This window comes from Hyla sarda, chromosome 8 (assembly GCF_029499605.1).
Source record: "Hyla sarda isolate aHylSar1 chromosome 8, aHylSar1.hap1, whole genome shotgun sequence".
In the NCBI taxonomy this organism is placed as follows: domain Eukaryota; kingdom Metazoa; phylum Chordata; class Amphibia; order Anura; family Hylidae; genus Hyla; species Hyla sarda.
Genome location: NC_079196.1, coordinates 60,853,902 through 60,876,884, shown reverse-complemented (window position 1 = coordinate 60,876,884; position 22,983 = coordinate 60,853,902). Strand labels below are relative to the sequence as shown.

The window sequence follows — 22,983 nt, the reverse complement described above, 5'->3', positions numbered from 1 at the left end:
ATAACATATACTGTAAAACAGACACACACTATATATATATATATATATATATATATATATATATATATAGTGGTAAAGTGTATGGGAAAGTGGTGGATGTGGTGTATATTTCACCTGGTTTCCTCAGCCAGGCATGATAAAGGAACCCCAGAAGGTTATACGCTGCTTTAGCTGGTCTGCTAGGGCTCTCTTGTTTAAAGGGGTACTCCCACCCTAGACAGCCGTCACGCCCCCTCCCAAAGACTTGCATTGGGGGGCCGGGGCGTGACGTCACACGGGGGCGGAGTCCTGACGTCATGGACTTCCGTTCCCGTGGTCGCGACCAGCGCTTCCGGACAAGAAACAGGTGGGTGCTGCATGCAACATTGCGGGGGTCCCTAGCAGCGGGATTCCCGCGATCAGACATCTTATCCCCTATCCTTTGGATAGGGGATAAGATGTCTAGGGTGGGAGTACCCCTTTAACTTACATGGGCTTGATTTCCTGGACTGGAGGACAGGTTGGAAGTGGGAGTACTCCAGTCCACATCCCTAGTCCACTACGGGTTTCCCTAATCCAAGGTGTTCTCAGGAGAGGCTTCCTGTGCTGATTGCATTTGCATTTTGTGGACATTTAAAGGGCCAGAAGCATATGTCCTGGGTGAAAGCTGCTGCTGCATTGCAAGGCCCATCTAATGGAAGAGGTGATAAAGTAGTTGATACAGGCTAACCTGAGACATGAGCAGTCCTTGGGACAGCAACAGAAGTTTCATGCAGAAGCTTTTCAAGCCCAGCAACAAGCACAACAGCAAAGCACAACAACTGCAGACCATGGAACAACAACAGGAAATATATTGCTTATTAATGGAGCAGATTACTGTGCTCAGAGAGACTGCTGTTGCTCACACCTCACGAGTGGAGGTAAGCCCCCCCTGAAAATGTGAGTCGGGCCGTTCAGCGGGACTTACAAAAAATGAAACCCGATGACGACGACGAGGCCTACCTCACCGTATTTGAGAGAGTGGCGGAGAGAGAGAGAGAGAGAGAGAGACTGCCAGTTGCAGAGTGGGCAGAAGTGATTGCACCCTTTCTGACAGGTGAACTGCAAAAGGCCTACTATGACCTCAGGAAGCAGGATGTCCAGGACTATGCTAAACTATAAATGGAGATCCTTGCTTGCCGTGGTGTTACGCCAGCTGTTTGTGCCAGGAGAGTCCACAGTTGGAGCTATGCCAAGGACAAACCCGCCTGGTCACAGATGTATGATCTTATTCAGTGGCTGGAACCAGAATTCTCTACACCCGCCCAGATCGTGAAAAAGATCGTAGTGGACCATTACTTCAGGACCCTCCCGGCAGAGCTACAACGATGGGTTGCTCAAGGAGACCCTCAGACTGCTGAGTAGCTCGTCAACATGGTGGAAAGGTTCATAGCGACTGTGGTGTTGTCCCTGCAGCACCAACACCTTCCAGAACCGTCAAACCCATGATGTCTGTTTGTAAGACATCTGCGGTTTCAGCTGGAGGTGTGTGGAAAAGTGTGAAAAGGAGCATGGCTCTAGAGTTTGGGCGAGGGCAAAAGACTGATCCTGAACCACAGGGGCTTCCCAGTCCTAGAAAGGACTCCATGCTAAAGAGGTAGGTCAGGGACCCCCCCAGTGTTGGAGGTGTCATGAGTGGGGACACATAGCCACCTATTGGTCTAGAGTCCATGGTGTGTGAGGCTAGCTGGCGACAGTCGCTATTTGCAGAACCTGCTTGTGCAGCCGTTCCAGGGTCAGAGACTAAGCCACATGTATGTATGGAAAAGATAAGTGACTGCTCCATGGAGTCCCTTTTGGACTTGGGCAGCCTGGTATCTTTGGTTTGGGCCAGCCTTGTGGCTAGGGACGATGTGCCGAACAAACACATAAGAGTGCTATGCATCCACTGAGATATTGTAGCCTACCCTGTGGCCCCTGTTAAGTTGGTGACTCCATCTAAAACTGTGACCTACGAAGTCAGGGTCATAAAACGATTTATGTATGTGGTTATATTAGGCCGTGATTTCCCATTTTTCTGGGAGTTGTGGAAAAGGAGTGGTACTGCTACAGCTGGGGAAGAAACACCGGCAGAATCTGTACCTCTCCCTGTTAATAATGGGTCATGTGAAAGAACCAATGGTAACAATGAGGGGCAAAACGAAAATGTGGGTCCACCTGAAATGTGTAGTGATGACCTTTTTCTTTTGCAGGTGTTAGCTGGGGAAGAAGAAGAAACTTCCCTACCTGGCGAAAACGTCTTAGATCTAGAAGTGTCTCGCTGTACGTTTGGGACCGAGCAATTGAGAGACCCCCCTCTGGGAACTGCACGGGCAAATGTCACGGTAGTAAATAGTGTACCACAGGAACCAGAAGCTGACCAGAAATTTCCACATTTTGCCATGAATGGGGATCTCGTGTATCGGATCACCAAAGTTAACAATTAAATTGTGGAACAGCTTCTGGTGCCTAAAGCATACCACCGCATGGTGCTGGACATAGCTCATAACCATGTGTTTGAGGGGCATTTGGGGACTAACAAAACACAAGAGAGGGTCCTCCAAGGTTTTTTTGGCCTGGGGTGTATGAAGAAGTGAAAAGGTACTGTGAGTTATGCCCCACATGCCAATTAAGTGCCCCAGCACCAGAAGTACCCTTTGAGAGAATTGCCATAGATCTGGTGAGGTCCATTGTCAAATCTGCTAGGGGTCACCAATACATATTGGTGGTATTTGATTATGCTACCCGGTACCCGAAGGCGTTACCCTTAAGAAACATGGCCTCCAAAAGTATCGCTAGGGAATTGTTTCGCAATGGGATCCCTAAAGAAATCCTTATTGACCAGGGTATGCCCTTTATATCAAAGGTCATGAAAGAACTATGAAGGTTGTTTAAAATCACTCACATCTGTACCTCAGAGTACCATCCTCACACGGACGGGTTAGTAGAGAGGTTTAACAAAATCCTAAAACATATGCTAAAAAAGGTAGTAGAAAGGGATGACCGGGACTGGGACTGTCTATTACCCTACCTCATGTTCTCTATCAGGTGACTACAGGGTTTTCGCCCTTTGAGTTAGTCTATGGCCGGAATCCAAGGGGTTTATTAGATGTTGCCAAAGAAACCTGGGAAAATGTGTGTTGGTGACAGACCATGCTCCTGGATGAAACAAAATAGAGAAATGCAAGAGTGACCAGATGATGTCTCTCCTTACAAAATGTCAGTTTTAAAGTGGAACATAGACCTGGAAAATGCCAAGGGAATGCGGATGCATTGTCCAGGGTCTACTGTATGGTGGTACAGTGGTGGATGTTTTACCTGGTTTCCTTAGCCAGCCACAATAAAGGAAATCCAGAAGGTTATATGCTGCTTTAGCAGAGGATAGTCTGCTAGGGCTCTTTTCATGGTTACTTAACCATGTTGAGACTTTTTCGGATTGTTAGGTTTTCCCATTCGGCGGTTGTTTTTCAAACAGTGAGTATCCAGCTGTTGCAAAACTACAACTCCCAGCATGCCTGGACAGCTTTTAGCTGTCTGGGCATGCTGGGAGATGTAGTTTTGCAACAGCTGGAGACACAGTGTTTAGAAAACACTGCTGTAGGGGAAAATAGTGAACCTGACGGACTCTAAGGGCAAGTTTACTCCCAGAAGATTTGTAGTAGAAATGTCAATTAATAAATAAGTTCCACACATCTGAATAGGGTAGTTTCTGTAGTCTGTACATGGTTTTCTGCATTTAGACAAAAGGGGAGACTGGTGAGGTAAATATAAACTTAAAAGGAGTTATGCCAAGATTATAATTTATCGCCTATGCACTGAAGAGTCGATAAGTATCTTATTGGGAAAATAGGGGTCTAGGTGAAAGGAGCAGCAGTGTGCATGCTTGCCCACCACTCTATTCCCTTTATATACTAAAACTCTCCATTCACTCAGGAGACAAGGGGCCCCGTTCCCATAATTGTTGGAGGTGGCACCAATCGGACACCCACAGATCAGATACTTATGACCTGTCCTCTGCATAGGTGTTGAGGTTTAATCTTGAACTAACCCCTTTAAGGATGTATTCACATGTACAGTATCCTGTGTATATTTAATGCTGCAGATTTTATGCTGTAAAGTTCAATGTAAACTAAACAGCTATTGTAGGATACTGTACGTGTGAGAAGAGCCTAAGGGTAGAATCACACACAGCGCATACGCAGCATATTTCATGCTGCGGATGTGCTGCCATCAGTCACAGAGTGAGCTTCCTGCTGCGGTCGGGAAGCTCTGTGTGTGTCTGCTTGTGACTGCCTGCAGGATATCCATTGCTATAAGAAGACACATAGCTAACCGGCTGCAGTAGGGAGTTTATTCAGCTGTCCGTCTGTGACTGTCAGGGGGCGTATCCGCAGCATGAAATATTCTGCGGATGATCTGTGTGTGACTCTACCCTAAGAGTAATTTTACACAAGGTGAGACATGCTTGCCTGAAATGCAGTACATGCTGTACCGAGTACCCGTATTGCTGAAACCTCTTAAGAAGCTATTTATCATTTCAGTGCTAAGGCTTTGTTCACATTATACGTGCATTGCAGATACATAAAGTAAGTATTGGGGGAGATTTACAGGTGCAAACATTGCCCACTGTAAAAAAAAAAATCTAAAATACAATATTGCAAGACACTGGGTCCATAGACGTCTCAGGATAAGTTCTGCAAACATGCTGAGTGATCAAATAACATCACAATAGTAAATTGTTATTACAAGGCTATGACAGCCATACATCACATACAGCCAGATTTGGATTGAGTTTTAAATTTTAGGGATTTTCTGCATTAAATATTTTCTTCAATATATCTGAATTTACAAGTTTTCTTCTTCAACAGGCACTCATGGTCATCTCAAGTGATCACGTGACATCTGGGAAATAAGGCTTTATTCTCTGGCCATTGAGAAGTGTGCGCACACGGGGGGCTCCTTTCCTAAAACAGACCTCCTTATAACATGGGGTGTATTTTTAGACTGGTCAAAGTAAAATGGAAATAATATGAAGACTAGAACAAGAAAAGCATGGATGTGACTGGACCTACAGTTTACATTAATGCCACATAAAAGTATATGAAGTTTGCAGATTTGGGGAGACGTCACTGCTAAAAACAGCTTCTATTTATTTGGACACCACCACCTCCACCTCCACCGTCTGCTGTATAAGATATTATCCCGCACACATTCAAACCTTTTATACAGATATCATTTTTGATCATGGAAATACTTCTAGGAACCTTAGGGAGAAAAAAAAAAGCAGCTATATTTAAAGGGCTACTCCAGTGGGGAAAAATGTCAAATCAACTGGTGCTAGAAAATTACTTCTATTTAAAAATATTAATCCTTTCAGTACTTATCAGATGCTGTATGCTCTAGAAGAAGGTGTGTAGGTCTTTCTAGTCTGACAACAGTGCTCTCTGCTGCCACCTCTGTCCATGTCAGGAACTGTCTGGAGCAGGAGAGGTTTGCTATGAGGATTTGCTTCTACTCTGGACAGTTCCTGACATGGACAGAGGTGTCAGCAGAGAGCACTGTGGTCAGACTCGAACGAACTATACAACTTCATCATCAGCATACAGCAGCTGATAAGTACTAGAAGGATTAAGATTTTTAAATAGACGCAATAAAAAAATTTGTTTAACTTTCTGGCACCCATGTGATTTGAAAACATTTGTTTTCCACCGAAGTAAAACGGTACATCTACAGCTATACTTAAAGGGTAGCTCAACTGGTATGGTACATTTTTTGAAAAATGACAGGGCACAGCACCAACCAGGGGTGTGAAGGTTGCAGGGTGACCAAATAACCTCTGGCATCATAAGAGGACAACATTCTTATATGGGACGTGGAGGGCCCCTGGTAAGGATTTTGTGTCAGGGCCCAGAAGCTTCAAGTTAAGCCAAATTGCAAAGCACTATTCTGTAATGTAAGTTTTTCTACAGAGCATTGGGATCACACAAATAGGACAATGCAGTAGGTTAGTATGAAAGTCCATGGGAATGTCATGAAATAAAGATGAGTGGTACAAAATCAACTCTGCTACATTATAGTATAGGGTCAACCATTTAGGTTTTAATAGTGAAGAAACATCTATATCAGTGGTCTTCAACCTGCGGACCTCCAGATGTTGCAAAACTACAACTCCCAGCATGCCCGGACAGCCGATGGCTGTCCGGGCATGCTGGGAGTTGTAGTTTTGCAACATCTGGAGGTTCGCTGGTTAAAGACCACTGATCTATATTATATTTTTCAGAACTTAGAAACTGGAAACAAGTCACTTCCCACCTTACGTAAAGTTGCCTTTGTGATAACAGGACACACAGGCCCCATATTTCTTAGGGTGCTGCTGTCATGGGGTAGAGCTTCTAGAGCATACAGAAAGCTGACAGTTTTCCAGAGGTACTCCAGTCGTAAACAAATTTTTATTAAATTAACTGGCCCCCGAAAGTTAAACAGATTTGTAAATTAATAAGTAGGCAAGAAGAGGTTGATGGCACTCACGATTTGCAGTTAAAAATTCTTTATTGCGGTCAGGTCGTCCTGAGCCCAATAAAGAATTTTTAACTGCAAATCGTGAGTGCCATCAACCTCTTCTTGCCTACTTATTAAAACTCTACTTTAAGATTGAGCACCACGAAGCAGTTTACGTGCTGGACTGAACTAGATGTGAATAAAAGGATCATCATCATCCCTATAAGTGCATAGCAGTGCCGACCACTACTCCCTTCCATTGGATAGATTTGTAAATTACTTCTATTAACATATCTTAATCCTTCCAGTACTTATCAGCAGTTGTATGCTCCAGAGGAAGTTGTGTACTTCTTTTTCTGTCTGACCACATTGCTCTCTGCTGACACCTCAGTCCATGTCCAAAACTGTCCAGAGTAGAAGCAAATCCCCATAGCAAACCTCTCCTGCTTTGGACAGTTCCTGATATGGACAGCAGTGTCAGCAGAGAGCACTGTGGTCAGACAGAAAAGAGCAGGTTGCGGGAGATCCCACACGGGGATTTATCCCAGAAAAAACCTCGGCGTGTGAAAGCGCTTCTCCGTTGCAAAAAATAAGGTTGCTGGAAACTTCTTGGATAAGAAGGGGGGATTTATTGACGGTTGGGTTTACAGAAATAAAGAACACAAAAAGTAAAAAATTGAAAATAAAAAAATATAAAGCATAAAGCAAACAGGATTGGACAACGCGTTTCAAAAGGGTATCCCTTTCTTCTTCAGTTCTCTCACCCCGATCTCCATCGCGCACTGGCCGCAAGGTACCAGCACACATCGAGGGGATCATCCAGCTGACCGCATCTGCCGACTCTGCCAAGCGGATCACATCTGAACATCTGGGGTACACCAGAGGACGGTGTCTACTCCACAAAAGCAGCGCTCCACATCACGTGACACCCCGCAGCACCGGAGACAAGCAAGAACATCAGCCAGCAGATCCAGCAGTCAGCGGCCCCGGAACCTTGCCGCATACCAGCCTATACGCATCACAGAGTTGTGCCTGTTATGCAGCACAACTCTGAAAGGTGAGCAGAAAATCTCCCTATCCTTCCCCGCTAAATCCCCCCCCTTACCTCCTATAACTAGAAAGGTAAAGGCACCATCAAGGCGCCACTTCTGTGTTTTTTCTCTTCACATATTTTACTCAGACAGAAAAGAACAACACAACTTCCTCTGTAGCATACAGCAGAGGATTAAGTACTGGAAGGATTAATATTTTTAATAGAAGTCATTTACAAATCTGTTTAACTTTCTGGCCCCAGTTGATTTAAAAAAAAATTGTTTCACACCGAGTACCACTTTAAGATAGATATTCGGGGCCAGCATTAAAGTTCTGCTATGTATTGGTTGGCATTAAAGATGTCGTGTTAACGTAGCCGAACAGCACAGGCTTTATCTTCAAGTCTTTCCGGAGCAGAGCCAAGGAGTCTTCCCTGTGCTTCCATTGCGTGTGGCCGTCCTGAAGGCATTAAGTTTACATTAGGCCCATAACAACCTGGGTTTACTGTAGAGGGACAATACTAAGATTTACATCTTTCTATGCTGCCCAAGGATTCCAGTAAGAGAGATAATCAAGCCAAGCCTCTCCATAAACATGTAAAGACAAAGCAGAGAATATGTTTGACATTTTTGTGCTCAGGAATTTGGTTTACAACCCAGGTCTTGTTTTTGTTAGCATTGCAGCGTGAAGATATATGCCGGGCAATTATCCCATGTAGAGGGAATAGATAATAAAGACACATTTGCAACGCACCACCAACAAAGTTTTAAGGGCATTTTCTCAGATGTCGAGGCTTTTAAGAGATCTGTTATTCATCTTTTTACCACATCCTTCAATTATTTTCTTTAGTTCTAAATAAAATCTACAATTCTGTTTACAGCTTTGGGGGTTTTTAACGGCCAAACTGCTAACAATTTAATTTAGCTCGTTCTAGTAAAAATAACATGTCAGTGAGAGATAAAAATGTTACGTTGTTGGTATAAAACAAAAAATAAAACTTACTAGTTTTTTTTTTTTTTTTCTTCAAGTGTGCCGTTCCAATTTTAAACCCATAAAGAACCGGTCGTAGGAATTAATGGGCACACAATAATGGTTTACTTTTATTATGTTCGGCAAAGAAGAGTTTTTCGTCCCAAAATGCTCGGCCATAAAATCTCACACTAATTCCGCAATTCACAATTGTTTTTAAAACATTTTTTTTTTTTTTATGTTATTGGAAGTTAAAACGGGTCTGTCTTTTTAATATATTTAAATGTCCTACGTAAAATTTCCTGGATGGTGCTTTTCCTTTGGTATTCCTTATGGATAAATTGGGTGTTACTATTTTTCACGTGGGATGGTTATATCTTTACACAATAAATTCACTGAAAGTAAAGAGGCTGATTCTGACTCGAGCTGATTCTGACTCGAGCTATATGGACCATGTTTCACAGAAGACGAATAGTTAGCTCACTTAAAACTTAACTTTTAATAGTATTTAGTAATAAGATAAATAGTCCTCAAAGTACAATGATGATTAGTAATAAGTATAGGTGAAGAGGAGCTAAGATGAATGGTATAAGGCTCAAACCTTCACCTATTAAAGCAAAAAAAAATCCTACAGAAAATAGACTGTGTCAATATACACAAATACAACGTAATTAATCCCGACGCGTTCCCCCCCCCCTCCAAAATAGATAGTGTGGCTGTTCCCCTCCTGGCAGCAGCAGTCTGCTGCTGCTGCCAGGAGAGGATCAGCCATCATCATACAGCTACCCAGGTCATTCATCTCACATCAAGGACGGTATCTTAGGGTCTGAGTAAGTGGTCCCTTTCAGTCCGTACATCTTATATTCCACACTGACGGTTAGTATATGACAGCTGCCTATCTTGGTCAATTTTCGTTCCTACATTTGTATCCCCTGATGACCCCCGCATTACTCCACACTATCTATTTTGGAGGGGGGGGGGGGGGACGCGTCGGGATTAATTACGTTGTATTTGTGTATATTGACACAGTCTATTTTCTGTAGGATTTTTTTTTGCTTTAATAGGTGAAGGTTTGAGCCTTATACCATTCATCTTAGCTCCTCTTCACCTATACTTATTACTAATCATCATTGTACTTTGAGGACTATTTATCTTATTACTAAATACTATTAAAAGTTAAGTTTTAAGCAAGCGAGCTAACTATTCGTCTTCTGTGAAACTATATCTTTACACAGCCTCTGTGAAAAGCCTTGAAATAGTTCTAGGGATTATCAGCAAAACCAAAATCTCATCCAAAAAATAAAAAGGGAATGGTGAATATATTTATATTTTTCCAGAAAGACTTATAGAGGAACATTATAATCTAAGTGTTCTTAAATAAATGTTCAAGCATAGTTATTTCATGAAGAATGCAAGTGCTTACTAATATAGACATGTTAGGAGCGCCAGCACATCACCTTCAAGGAGAGTTCACACATTTTGGTCAGTATTTCATCCAAAACCAGGAGTGGGTCCAAAACATAAAACAAGGTGCACAACTTCAGTTTTTTTTTTTGTAAATCCAATACAGAGGTGTAGAAGAATGGAGCACTCACCCGGTCTTTGATAGGAACAACTTCTTTATTGCATCAAACGAATCTTGGCGTTCTCTTGGAGTGCGGGAGAGCAGACAGGAACAGGGAGGTGGGGGAGTGGGATGGGCGATGGTCCGTAAGGCGTAGACAGCGCTTCATCAGGCCCCTAGGGTCCCCGACGGTCCGTATCGTGCAGACAGCGCTTCGTCAGGCCCCTAGGGTCCCCGAAAGTCCGTATCGTGCAGACAGCGCTTCATCAGGCCCCTAGGGTCCCCGACGGTCCGTATCGTGCAGACAGCGCTTCGTCAGGCCCCTAGGGTCCCCGAAAGTCCGTATCGTGCAGACAGCGCTTCGTCAGGCCCCTAGGGTCCCCAATGGTCCGTATCGCGCAGACAGCGCTTCGTCAGGCCCCCAGGGTCCCTGACTGTCCGTATCGCACAGACAGTGCTTCGTCAGGCCCCTAGGGGCCTGACGAAGCACTGTCTGCGCGATACGGACCAACATCCATCCCACTCCCTCACCTCCCTGTTCCTTTCCCGCACTCCAAGAGAATGCCAAGATTCGTTTGATGCAATAAAGAAGTTGTTCCTATCAAAGACCGGGTGAGTGCTCCATTCTTCTACACCTCTGTATTGGATTTATATTTCATCTTATATGAGAAGCACCGGAATGATCATATAGTCGCAGGAGTTAGATGAATAGTCCCACATGTGAAGTAACAGTGCCGGGTAGATTCTGTGTTGGACTGATTCAGTTTTTTTTGTGTTGTGTTGTCAAAAGTTTTGATTGGTCAGGGTTACGTGTCTATGCATAAGACCGCCTCCATTGTAAGTCTACAGCGCCCATTTTGTGCACAAGTGATACACAAGTGCTTATCCTGCCTCCTTCTAGCGATCAGTAGAGGTTTGACTACCAAGACCCTGACCAATCAGAACTTTTACCATATCAAAGTGACTAAAAGTATTTAACCTCACCATATAAACATATTTCACTTTGCTGGCTTGCTATTCTTGGAGAATAAAAGATAAGTGATCTGTAGCCTTCTTAGCAGTATGATCATATTTTGGTAAGATACATCTTGAGGGAACGCCTGCTGCTGCTGCTGTAGACATTCGGAAGTAGCACATAGAATGTGAGGTAGTACAGTACAAGAATTCCCGATATCAACATACCATCACAAGTAGACATACCTGCAAGTGGAAAGAGGAGGGAACTGCACACCTCTTTCTTTGCACTCTCGAACAATCCTTTCTTTAACATTTCGGCAAAGATCTAGCAACCTACAGGAATGAAAAAATCTGTGATTAGTTAAGGATTTATTTACCTCGGTTTGCTGTCAGTGAATGAAAGCATCCAGAGGCTAAAATCAGTTATGTAAACAGGTGCATGTTTCATAACATTGTCTGCACATAACCCAGTACAAGATTCAAGCACCCGCAAGTTCAACTTGGGGGACATTTACAAGAAGCCTCTCTGGCTAAGGGATAGTAAACAAATTAAGCGTATTACTAATGAAAAGTCAATATACTTTCTGTATCAATCCTTTGGGGCAGAGATCTCCAATCCATTTTCTTAAGGTCCGCCAACAGTCCAGTATTAAAATTTTACTCTATTACAATGGAGTAACTGAAATAACCCAGAAGGTTGGTGGGCCTTGAGGACTAGGTTGGAAACCATTGCTTTGGGAGGAAGAAGTGCTGTTTCTCATTGACAATACCCCATTGGTGTATGGAGATTTATACGACAGTCAATGCTCCATGGGGAAAAAAGTATTCAAATTAGCCAGAAAACTCTTTCATATTAGCTGAAACAGGGTCTCCCCCCAAAAGTCAACCATCTGAAGACAACGGTTATCAGTACAGAGCAGGGTGCTGGTGGGATTTCTAGCTCGGCATTGATAAGGGACAAGAACCTCCAAACAGATGTCTACAGATAGACCTTTTGGAGGCGACCAAACAGATGTCTACAGATAGACCTTTTGGAGGCGACCAAACAGATGTCTACAGATAGACCATTTGGAGGAGACCAAACAGATGTCTACAGATAGATCTTTTGGAGGAGCCTCTAAACATCTTATCCCCTAGCAAAAGGATCTCGGCTGTGGCACCGCAGACATCTGGTGCATGGAGCAAACTTCACTCCGCGCCGGATGACTGGCGATGCGGGGCGGAAGCTCGTGGAATCACGGTCACACCCTGCTTGTGATGTCATGGCCACGCCTCCTCAATGCAAGTCAATGGGGGGGGGGGCTTGCATTGAGGGGACGTGGCCATGAGGTTACGAGCGGGGGGTTACCCGTGATGTCACGAGCCTCCAGCGCGGCAATAGACGCTCTAGACTAACGCCGTTTGCAGCAGGGAGTTTGTGGGGGTCCCCAGCGGCCTTTGGATAGGGGATAAGATGTCTAGGGGCGGAGAAATAGGCTTTCTTCTAAAGCAGAGCTTATGTACAGTCATTTACCTATTTCTTGCAGTTTTCAAGATCTCTGCTTGCAGTCACTCAACATGAACGTTCAGTGAATTTTTGAGGTTTATCCAGGATTAGAACCCCCCCCCCCTTTTTTTTGTTGTTGCAAAAACAGCCCCACTCCGGTCCACAGGTTGCATGCAGTACTAAATCTCAGTCCCATTCACTTCAATGTAGCCAAGCTGCAATACCTGTGGACAGGAGATGTAATGTTCTTGTAAGAAAAAAGCAGTGTTTTTCTAATCCTAGACAGCCCCTTTAATATATATGTCCTGTTTAAACAATTTGCTTTAAAAAAATAAGGCTCAATAACTACTATTTCCCACAGCTTCACATTTAAGAACTCAGGTTTTGTGTAAATGACCCCAAATGTGTTTCCCTTGTGTTTTTATACCATGTTCTATTTCACAAAATATTTTTAAAAAGTACATGCATTACATCCTTGAACTGAGGATGTGCTAAAACGCTTACCTGTCCCATGGAACAGAAGTCTCAAATGATTCGCCTATCAGATAATAATCCATGCCAAGGTCCTACAGGAGATAAAAATGGATGACAAATGCCTTTAACATAACGTCTAAGGTAACTATTGTACAACATACATGATCTGTACATGAATTAGCTTCTAGCTAGAGCAGTGTTTCCCAACCAGGGTGCCTCCAGCTGTTGCAAAACTACAACTCCCAGCATGCCGGACAGCCAAAGGCTGCCCGGGCATGCTAGGAGTTGTAGTTTTGCAACAGCTGAGGGCACCCTGGTTGGGAAACACTGAGCTAGAGTGTTGCATACTTCACTGCTTCCTTTTCCTGTACCAATAACCAAGAAAACCCCTAAACTTACACCTAACACATCTGATGGCATTTTTTTGATTCTGTTAGTATTACTAACACAGTAGGTTTTAAGGTTGAACTCTATGGACTCTCTGGACTTTTTTTCAACCTTACAAACTATGTTACTATAGGTAAAATGGTTAATTCAAATGCTTGCTGGAATATGGGGTTAGCTACCTGATATTATCCACAGGGTACAGGGTATTCCAGTATTCCATATCAACTGGCTCCAGAAAGTTAAACAGATTTGTAAATTAATAAATAGAATTTATAGCCCTGGCGCACTGATGGTATATAAGCAGCTATGATACAACTGAGCGGGTCCCTGACTTGCCGCTCCAAAGTTAAAAACTAATAGTAATTATGTAAATTATGTATCAGCGCTATTATAGGTAAGTGTTTTAAATAGAACTTTTCGTATGCGGCACGCTCTAAGTGGTGTTCACTAGAAGGAAAACATATGCCGTGATTGATCTTAATACTGATGAGTTACTCCTGAGCAACAACCATCCAAGTAACCATCACACAAGTATAAGTTATGCGTACAATATACACAACAGTTTTATCCAATGTACGTTATGGTGTATAATCAATTTTTATCCGTCCATATATTTCTCATAGTCATATGTCAGTCCTGAGTTCAGTACAGCTGAAGATCTTCTCAACCACAGGACTACAAACTTACCCCCGGAGGGACGAGGGAAGAACGGAGTATAACACAATAACAACTAAAGGTACTAAAGCGGAAGCGTCTGTTTGTTGCGTCATTATTGTTGTGGAGATACGGGGTGGCAACGTGCAGTCACCTGTTTGGACTATCATAATAACAACAGCTGTACTGAACTCAGGACTGACATATGACTATGAGAAATATATGGACGGATAAAAATTGATTATACACCATAACGTACATTGGATAAAACTGTTGTGTATATTGTACGCATAACTTATACTTGTGTGATGGTTACTTGGATGGTTGTTGCTCAGGAGTAACTCATCAGTATTAAGATCAATCACGGCATATGTTTTCCTTCTAGTGAACACCACTTAGAGCGTGCCGCATACGAATTGTTCTACAATAATCAAGTAAGTTCTATTTAAAACACTTACCTATAATAGCGCTGATACACAATTTACATAATTACTATTAGATTTGTAAATTACTTCTTTAAAAATAAAAAATAAATCTTAATCCTTCCAGTACTTATCAGCTGCTGAAGTGGAGTTTTCTGTTTTGTCTGACAACAGTGCTCTCTGCTGACAGCTGTCTGTCTGTCTAAGGAACTGATCAGAATAGGAGCAAATTCCCATAGCAAACCTCTCTTGCTCTGGACAGTTCCTGAGACAGACAGAAGTGTCAGCAGAGAGCACTGTTGTCAGAAAAGAACAACTCAACTTCAGCAGCTGATAAGTACTGGAAGATTTTTTTTAATAGAAGTGATTTACAAATCTGTTTAACTTTCTGGAGCCAGTTGATATGAAAAAAGCTTGTTCTTAGTCAATAGAACAGTCTTCACATTGTTGTGTTGAAGCTACTATGCAGGGTAATGATTTCTAACCTACTGCCATTATTATTCCACATTACATCTTCTCATCCTCGTCGACTGGACTTGTCCCTCTCTGCATCCATCCTATAGAGCTGCTCCATATTACTCATTTCCATAAGAATCCTCATGTTAAGGTTATTTACAGCAATCTGTCTGCTGTATTTTCTGCTAAGAGCTGCGGACAGTGCAGGATAGTTGTTTGGGTATAAAAGCAGACTGGAAGTAAAGGTTTCCTTTTTCAAAACTGCTTTTTTTTATTTCTCAGCCAAGTGTCAAGAAGGTGTGGCCAAGCTGCTCAAGTGCCACATCCTAACGTGAGCCTTGCTCACTTCGAACATTCCAACACCAGCGTTTCCCAACCAGGGTGTCCTAGCTGTTGCAAAACTACAACTCCCAGCATGACCGGACAGCCTTAGGCTGTCCGGGCATGCTGGGAGTTGTAGTTTTGCAACAGCAGGAAGCACTCTGGTTGGGAAACACTGTCCCAGACCCTCCTTAAACTATATACAGGGCTTTGAACATCAATTAAGCTGGAATTTTTCCAGACGCTGTAATGTAACCACCTTGTCTGTGTTTTGAGCACCGTGTGCCCTGCCTACCAGCAAATGGCAGTAGCAGATGCCAATGAGCAGGTGCCATAACACCCACCTACATGGTTCTCTAAGAGCATCTGACAAATGATCTTGGTTTATAAGTTGTGTCCCATTTGCAGCACCAGATAGCTCACTGACTTTATGCACACGAAGATCAGCGTACATATGGCACCCTATGGTCCTTCCAAATGTAAAGCATCAGGTGTAATAGATGGGCTATCAATGTATTAGTGCTAGAGGGATGGATGTAGTAAAGACTATGGACTGGGATTGGAGTTTTTGCTCACTCTTGCACAGATAATGGTCACGTCACTGTTTAATGAAGAACTATATTACAGTATATGCCGTGGGTGCTGCACTAGACTTTGAGCCTGTTGTTTAATTTCCCCTTGACCCTTCAGCTTGTAAGATTTTAAAGGGAAACCGTCATCAGTGTCACTCACACTAACCTGCTGGTACAGGCGGCTAGTTCGGGTGACACTGATTCTTACTCATTTTTATTATTAGTCATTTTCTAGACTTACTGCATTCCCTGACTGTAAAGCATCAAGGTAGGTTTACATGCTGCAAATCTGCTGCAGATGTTCTGCAACTGATCTGAAGCAGATCTGCAACTGGCTTAAAAAACATTAGTTTGTTTAGTGCAAAAACACTGCACTTTTTTACAACACATCTGCAGCAGATCCGCATTGAGTGAACATCCTATTATTGAATATGCTAGGGACCGGCACAGATCATAAGGACAGGGGGTCCAATGTTCCTGTATTAAAGGAGTATTCCAGTTTATGAAAACTTATCCCCTAGCTGCAGGGACCCCCGCTATCTCCTGCAATGGCCGACTTGCCCCTCCATGCATCTCTATGGGAGAGCCGGAAATACAGCGCTCGGGTATCTCCAGCTCACCTATAGAGATGCATGGAGGGGGCATGTCAGCCACTGCTTCATGCTGTGGTAGACACCGCTACATTCATGGGGAGAGAGGGGCACCGGGCAGGAGATCGCGTGGGGTTTCAGTGGTTGGACCCTCCACGATCAGACACTTATCCCCTGTATGTGATCGCGGGGGGTCCGACCGCTGAAACCCCCCGCCATCTCCTGCCCGGCGCCCCACTCTCTCCATAAATGTAGCTGTGTCTACCACAGCATGAAGCAGTGGTTGACATGCCCCCTCCATGCATCTCTATGGGTGAGCTGGAGATTTTTTTAAGAGCCGAGGAACATGCTCTCGAATCACCCAAAATGCAAGAAAAAGTGCAAACATGTTACACTAAAAAAAACGTGCACAGAGGATGCGGTCTATCGCAAGCCCTTCTCCGAAAGGAGAGAGGCCCCCCAACAAACCTTACCCTTCGCCTCCGGACCAAAAGGTACCTGCGAGGTTCCAGGTTCGATGTCCCTTTTCGCCAAAGCTACTAAGGAACCACAAATGGGTGAGCTGGAGATACTGGAGTGCTGTATTTCCGGCTCTCCAATAGAGATGCATGGAGGGGCAAGTTGGCTACTGCAGGAGATAGCGGGGGGTCCCTGCAGAAAGGGGGCAAGTTCGCTACTGCAGGAGATAGCGGGGGGTCCCTGCAGATAGGGCACGCTTTTTAATAAACTGGAATACTCCTTTAAATGGAGCAGCAGTTGAGCATGTGCACTTTTATTCAATCTTGAGTAGACTGACGTAGATAGCAGAGTACGAGTACAACACTCAGATATCTGTAAGCCCCATAAAGATTAGTGCCATAACATGTATGCTAAAACGACACTTCATCCAGGAAACCCCATTCTCATGAACGGTGGGGATCACAGTGCTGAGGCCCCAAATGATCACTTATTTATTGTGTCGAAACATAAACACTGGACTTGAGAGAAATCCTTTAATATCTGTGTTTTCAGCATTTGTAGCCACATGTAGTAAAGTACCCAGGTGATGAGACATTAATAAATTGCGCATTAAATCTCATGGAATCTGGATTAAGTACCAAATAATGCACTGACTTCCCAGCTGACCACTCGCCCATCAATCGCAGCAACATCTGCACACCCTGAACTAATACGCCTTTATCTAAATTCTAAGGGAAGAGGGAAAGCTGGAAGAGAAAATGACAGCATCTGCTTAAAAGAAAATAAGACAAAGCCGTGTAGCAAATTTTAAAGGGATCCTTTATAAAGCTCTCAATATTCCTTAGGGTCAGAATATGTCAATATTCACACTGGTGACCAGACAAAGAGGGGAGGAAAATAGATGCGACCTACCCGAAGGTAAGCAATGACGAATGTCAGCATGTAACCTCTCTGCCCATTATCTTCGCCTGCTGCCAGACCCCTGCAATTGTAAAGATGGTCAATGATTAACTGGGTATTTATGCACAATCGTTACATGCTGCAGTCATAGGATATCAATGGGGGGAAAAAAAACACACAAACACATCGACAAAGCTTAAAACAATGACGTCTGACTTAAAGCACTTCGGGCCATTATTGCAATGTAACAATATATTTACATGGCATTCCAAAGGCTTTCCTTTTAATCACGATGCCGGATAATTCATCACGTAACTGCTGTAAAACTATTGCTTTGAACTCTCCAAAGCGTATATATGACCAGGAAAAAGGTTCATTTTATTCAGAATAACCTTCTAAAATAAAAACAAAACAAAAAAACTTTAAGATGTTTTCTTTGGCTATGAAACAGTGGTCTGTAACCCAGGCTTCTTGGAGATACTATCAAAACCGATGGCAAATGCAGATGGCTATACCATTTTGTAGTGTGGGTACATGTTTAACCTAAAATATAAGACTAATTATTGTAGATTAGAATAAATGAAAATAAATGTCTATACTAGTGTTTCCCAACCCAGGGTGCCTCCAGCTGTTGCAAAACTACAACTCCCAGAATGCCCGGACAGCCGTTGGCTGTCCGGGCATGCTGGGAGTTGTATTTTTGCAACAGCTGGAGGCACCCTGGGTTGGGAAACACTGGCCTATACAGATTAACCCATCTATGTATAGGACAATCGCATGAGGATGTTATTTGTATGGAGTTTTCATTATTTCCTAAAGGAAGGGTTTCCGGTTAATGATGAATTACAAATAAACTGTAAAATATTGTGGAATTAAAGATAATATAAAAGAGCATAGTGTATCGTAACGGATGACCAGGTAATAAAAAGTAGTAAAGAGTTTTACTGGTAGTTTAAAAAAAAATGTAGAGACAGGAATAGGACTTTACTCTAAAAAAAAAAAACACTATCACTGCTCTAGTGTTCCCTGCCAGAAGTACTGGGGTAAGATCACGTGCACTGTAGACAATTGGATGCACAGAACAGTGTATGTGAAATAATCGCCACACTTCTGACAGGGAACACAGAGTTGGCAGCAGCGCTGGAGCAGAAGGAAATTTAAGAATAAAGATTTTTTTTTTCTTTTTAAACTTTGGATCCAGGTTGTAGGAGGTAACCCATTCCACAGAGCCATATGCAGAACTATGAATTTATAGACAAATGGATCTCAAGGACATATAAATGATGCCACAGAGGACATGAAAGCATGATCATCAAGGTCCCATCCCGGGAAACCCCTTGGTTAGAAAAATAAGAAAGAGATGATCAGTGAAGTGCCAGGTTACTCTTCACTTTAGAGCCAGACAACAGCATACAAAATGAGTGTTGTTTTCTCGGGTTTTCCTAGGTTAAAGTGCAACCCGAGACAATGCATCACTATTCAGGTGTTTAAAGGGAGCCTGTCTGTGCTTCAATGGGTGGAGTGGCCACTTGGTGTGTGGGAGAGGGGGGGGGGGGGGAAGAGATCATTCTCTACAGGGTTGCAGGGAATTGAGGTTTCAAGCACAGGACACATGGAAGGAGTCTAGCTGTGAAGCAATGGATGGGGTGATTGATGTGTGGGAGGGAGATAAGTCCCCTCCCAACTAGAAACAAGGGATCCTGGGGATTGTAGTTGGAGGAATGACACAGAAGGAGGAAATAGCAAGTTCACATAAACAAGCCAGCAGCATGATAGGCGACACAGTACACGGCCATTTACTACCAACATGAATTCTTGGTAAGTATGTCCATTACTGGCTGACAGGTAATTATGTTGGATAACCCTTTTAATCCCTTCTTCCTCAGTGACCATTCAGATAAATGGGCTGTATTTGTAATGCAGGACAGTACAGTTCCTCCAAAGATAAAAACACACGGTGTACTTGTTCTTTACTCTGTCCAACATGAAGATCCTAGCTTTGGGACCCTCAATGTATTCATTTTTTTTTTAATTAGACAACCCCTTTAATGTCCAATTAGAATCCAATAACATTTTATCAACATTAGTTGGTCTATTTTAATCTGTTACAAACAGAATAATCAGAAGTAAAAGTCCTGGCATCATTATGAGTAGAGCCTATATTCAAATAAAAATACAAAGGTATTGCCAACAAATACAAAGGCATCAGTACTTCACTACTTTCTGCAAAATGTTGCTGTGGTACCCTAAAGATGACAACTATATTTGTATAAAATAATAAATAAGTATGCTGAAAGGTGTGTCCACTGCAATGTAGGATTACATAAAGGACATTAAGATCATCGATATGAAGCTTGGAGGGCCGGGCCACCCAAACATTTTTTTTGCACATGACAGGTCCATACGGTCTAACAGGAAATATGGACACAGGGAGATTTATCAAAACCTTAAGTAGAAGGAACGCATGGCCCTGCGCTATCATTATTGACGGCAATGCAGTAATTCTGCCACAAGAATGAATATGTTCTTTCTTTTGGTGGATCAATTTCAGTGGAGAAAATTCTGCAGTGTGAACGCGTCCACAGAAGACCAATGAAGGTTCACACCACAAAATTCCGGAGTACTCCAGTCATTGTCTATGATTAAATTGTCAATAGGGTGTTAACATTCCCCTTTCAAAGGGGTGTGTTCCCACATAGTCTGGCACTGATTCGAAAATGTCATAGTGTGTAAGAAAAACCCCCCTACCCCGCATTTTTGACACCCAGTCACCCAGTTGTAAATGTATTCATAAATTTTAAGGAGGAATAACAAGGGTACAACACATCCCAAAAAAAGATGTTCCCGTATTGTTAGTACTTACAAAAACAGAAATGTCAGGAGATCTGACCGATCCTCTTTAAAAAAAATCCAATGTTAAAAAATGTGTTCTGTCCACCACAAATTCTACCTGCCAACTTGTCACAATAGACATTGACTTGAACAATATTCCAATGATTTCAGGAACATTCTTGTGAATATATTCCAGAATATTTGGCATGGAGATTAAATAAGTCTGGGACATAGTTGACCAAGAATGTGGTGCGATCATGTTATACAAATATATGTATTAAAAACAGATAATTATCTCAATTGCTCTGGAAATGAGTGTGGCCTCTGGGAGATTCATCTGGAGAAAAATTGCCTCCCCGCCGTGCAGGCTTTCACCCTTAGTGACACAAAATGATTTCATGATGTACAAGTGGCACCACATGAAGGATGGGGAGAACTGTGGATCGGTGTCACTGAGCACAGATCCATCAACTCCCTTCTTCTTTCTCATCCTCTAATGATGGCCCAATGTACAAAAAGTTAAATTGAACATGCGCTCAGGCCAGAAGACCATCAGGGCCTAGATGGAGTGTCAAATTGGGATACTCAATGGGAAATTGGGAGGGGAGGGGGGTAAGAAAAGGCAGGCTGAGCAAATGCCATTTTATTTGCTGTGCTTTCCATCGATCAGCCGTGTAATCCATCAGGGAAGACTGACAGAAAACTCCCCATCATTACTCAGCCTGTTACCAGAGTGAAATGTTTTCTGTCCCTTTGTAGCAGCACAAAACAATTAGTGACAGGGGGTGGGCTATTGACTATTTATCAAATCTTCAGGATTACTCCGCTTCCTTTTTAGAACATAGGACTCTAAGCTGGAGTGGACAAAAAAAAAAAAAAAAAAAGTACTTTCCTCCATCGTTATCCACGAGAAAGAAAAAAAAAAAAGGGAAAAAAAATATCTATATACGGGACTGACCACTAAAGCCATACACCATGCAGTCATAAAGGTGATATATAGTGACAGCAATGACACTTACAAGACACCTAGGCACATACAGTTACACCTCAGAGTGGCTGTCAACAGAAATAGATCAGAAAAATGGCAATAACTAAAAATCATAGAATGTTGAAGAATCTTGTAATACCTGATTTTCTTGGACAGTTATGTTATAATGAAACTGTTAGGCCACATTCTCATATTCATCTATTTATTTTATTAACATTATTATTTAATGTTGATTATGAAGTGCCAACATTATCTTTATTTTCCTTCACCGTAATACATTGTCATCACTCATATCAGTCCCTGCCCTCTTTAAAGATTACAGTCCAGGAGTAGGTTCACACGTACATAATCCAAAACAGATTTCGCTACCCATTGATTTTAATGGGTCCTCAGAAAATCTGCAATAGTGGAGGATTTGTAGATTTGAAGTAAATGGGTAGCAATATCACCAGTGGATTAAGTACATGTGAGCTTACCCTAAGAGCATGTTTACACTGTGTTTTTGACACAGAAACTCAGCCAATTCCCACCTAGAAAATCACACTAATAAAATCAGTTTGAAGGGGTAATCCAGGAATAGAAAAATAAAGCTAATTCCTTACAAAAACCGCTCCCCATCTATCTCCAGGTTGGGTGTGGTTCTGCAGCTCAGTTCTATTGAAGTGAATGGAGCCAAGTTGTAAAACCAGACCCAACCTGGAGACAGACGGGGAGCTGTTTTTGAAAGAAATTAGCTGTGTTTTTCTATTCCGGGATAACCCTGTTGACCAATTTTTTTTTTATTTTTTTTAACTAACCCTGTGTTCGCTTTCCTTATTAAAAAAAATTAACAAAATTTATGCCACGTGAAATTGAACAAATTATTGAATTATTTTTCAGGTAAACTTTTAATTGTTGCTTCTAGCCATGTGAACAAACATTATTCACATGGCTAGGTACAGTAACGGCCCCAGTGGGGCCTTTGGCTATCCAGGCATGCTGAGAGTTGTAGTTTTGCAACACCTGGAGGCACCCTGGTTGGGAAACATTGGTGCAGAGAAATACCATTGACATGAATGGGATCAGAATCCTGAGTGAAATTTATAAACGTAATTACGCTCTGAAGTACCTCAGTACGAGCCTAGCCTTAGCAGAAATCCATGCAAATTAAAAAGAAAAAAACTTCTACAGACTTGATACTAGAGCCACTGATATATATCAGGGCAGCTTGCCACATATATTGGTGTTTTACAAAGCACAAATATATAGAAATAAAATAAAGAAAATACAAATAACATACAGTCATGGCCGTAAATTTTGGCACCCCTGAAATTTTTCAAGAAAATTAAGTATTTCTCACAGAAAAAAATTGCAGTAACACATGTTTTGCTATACACATGTTTATTCCCTTTGGAACTAAACCAAAAAAAGGGAGGAAAAAAGGCA

The 22,983-nt window shown here is 42.5% G+C and overlaps 1 protein-coding gene across 2 annotated transcripts in view; it reads right to left on the bottom strand.

The window, feature by feature from the left end:
• AGPS (alkylglycerone phosphate synthase) overlaps positions 1-22,983 on the bottom strand; it is a 269,903-nt gene that overhangs the window by 40,054 nt on the left and 206,866 nt on the right. For both annotated transcript variants that reach the window (XM_056534693.1, XM_056534694.1), the window contains exons 15-17: positions 17,751-17,820; positions 13,008-13,069; positions 11,261-11,350 (exon numbers count right to left, since the gene is read on the bottom strand). In XM_056534693.1, coding sequence (XP_056390668.1) covers positions 11,261-11,350; positions 13,008-13,069; positions 17,751-17,820 — 222 coding nt within the window. The remainder of the gene's footprint in view (positions 1-11,260; positions 11,351-13,007; positions 13,070-17,750; positions 17,821-22,983) is intronic.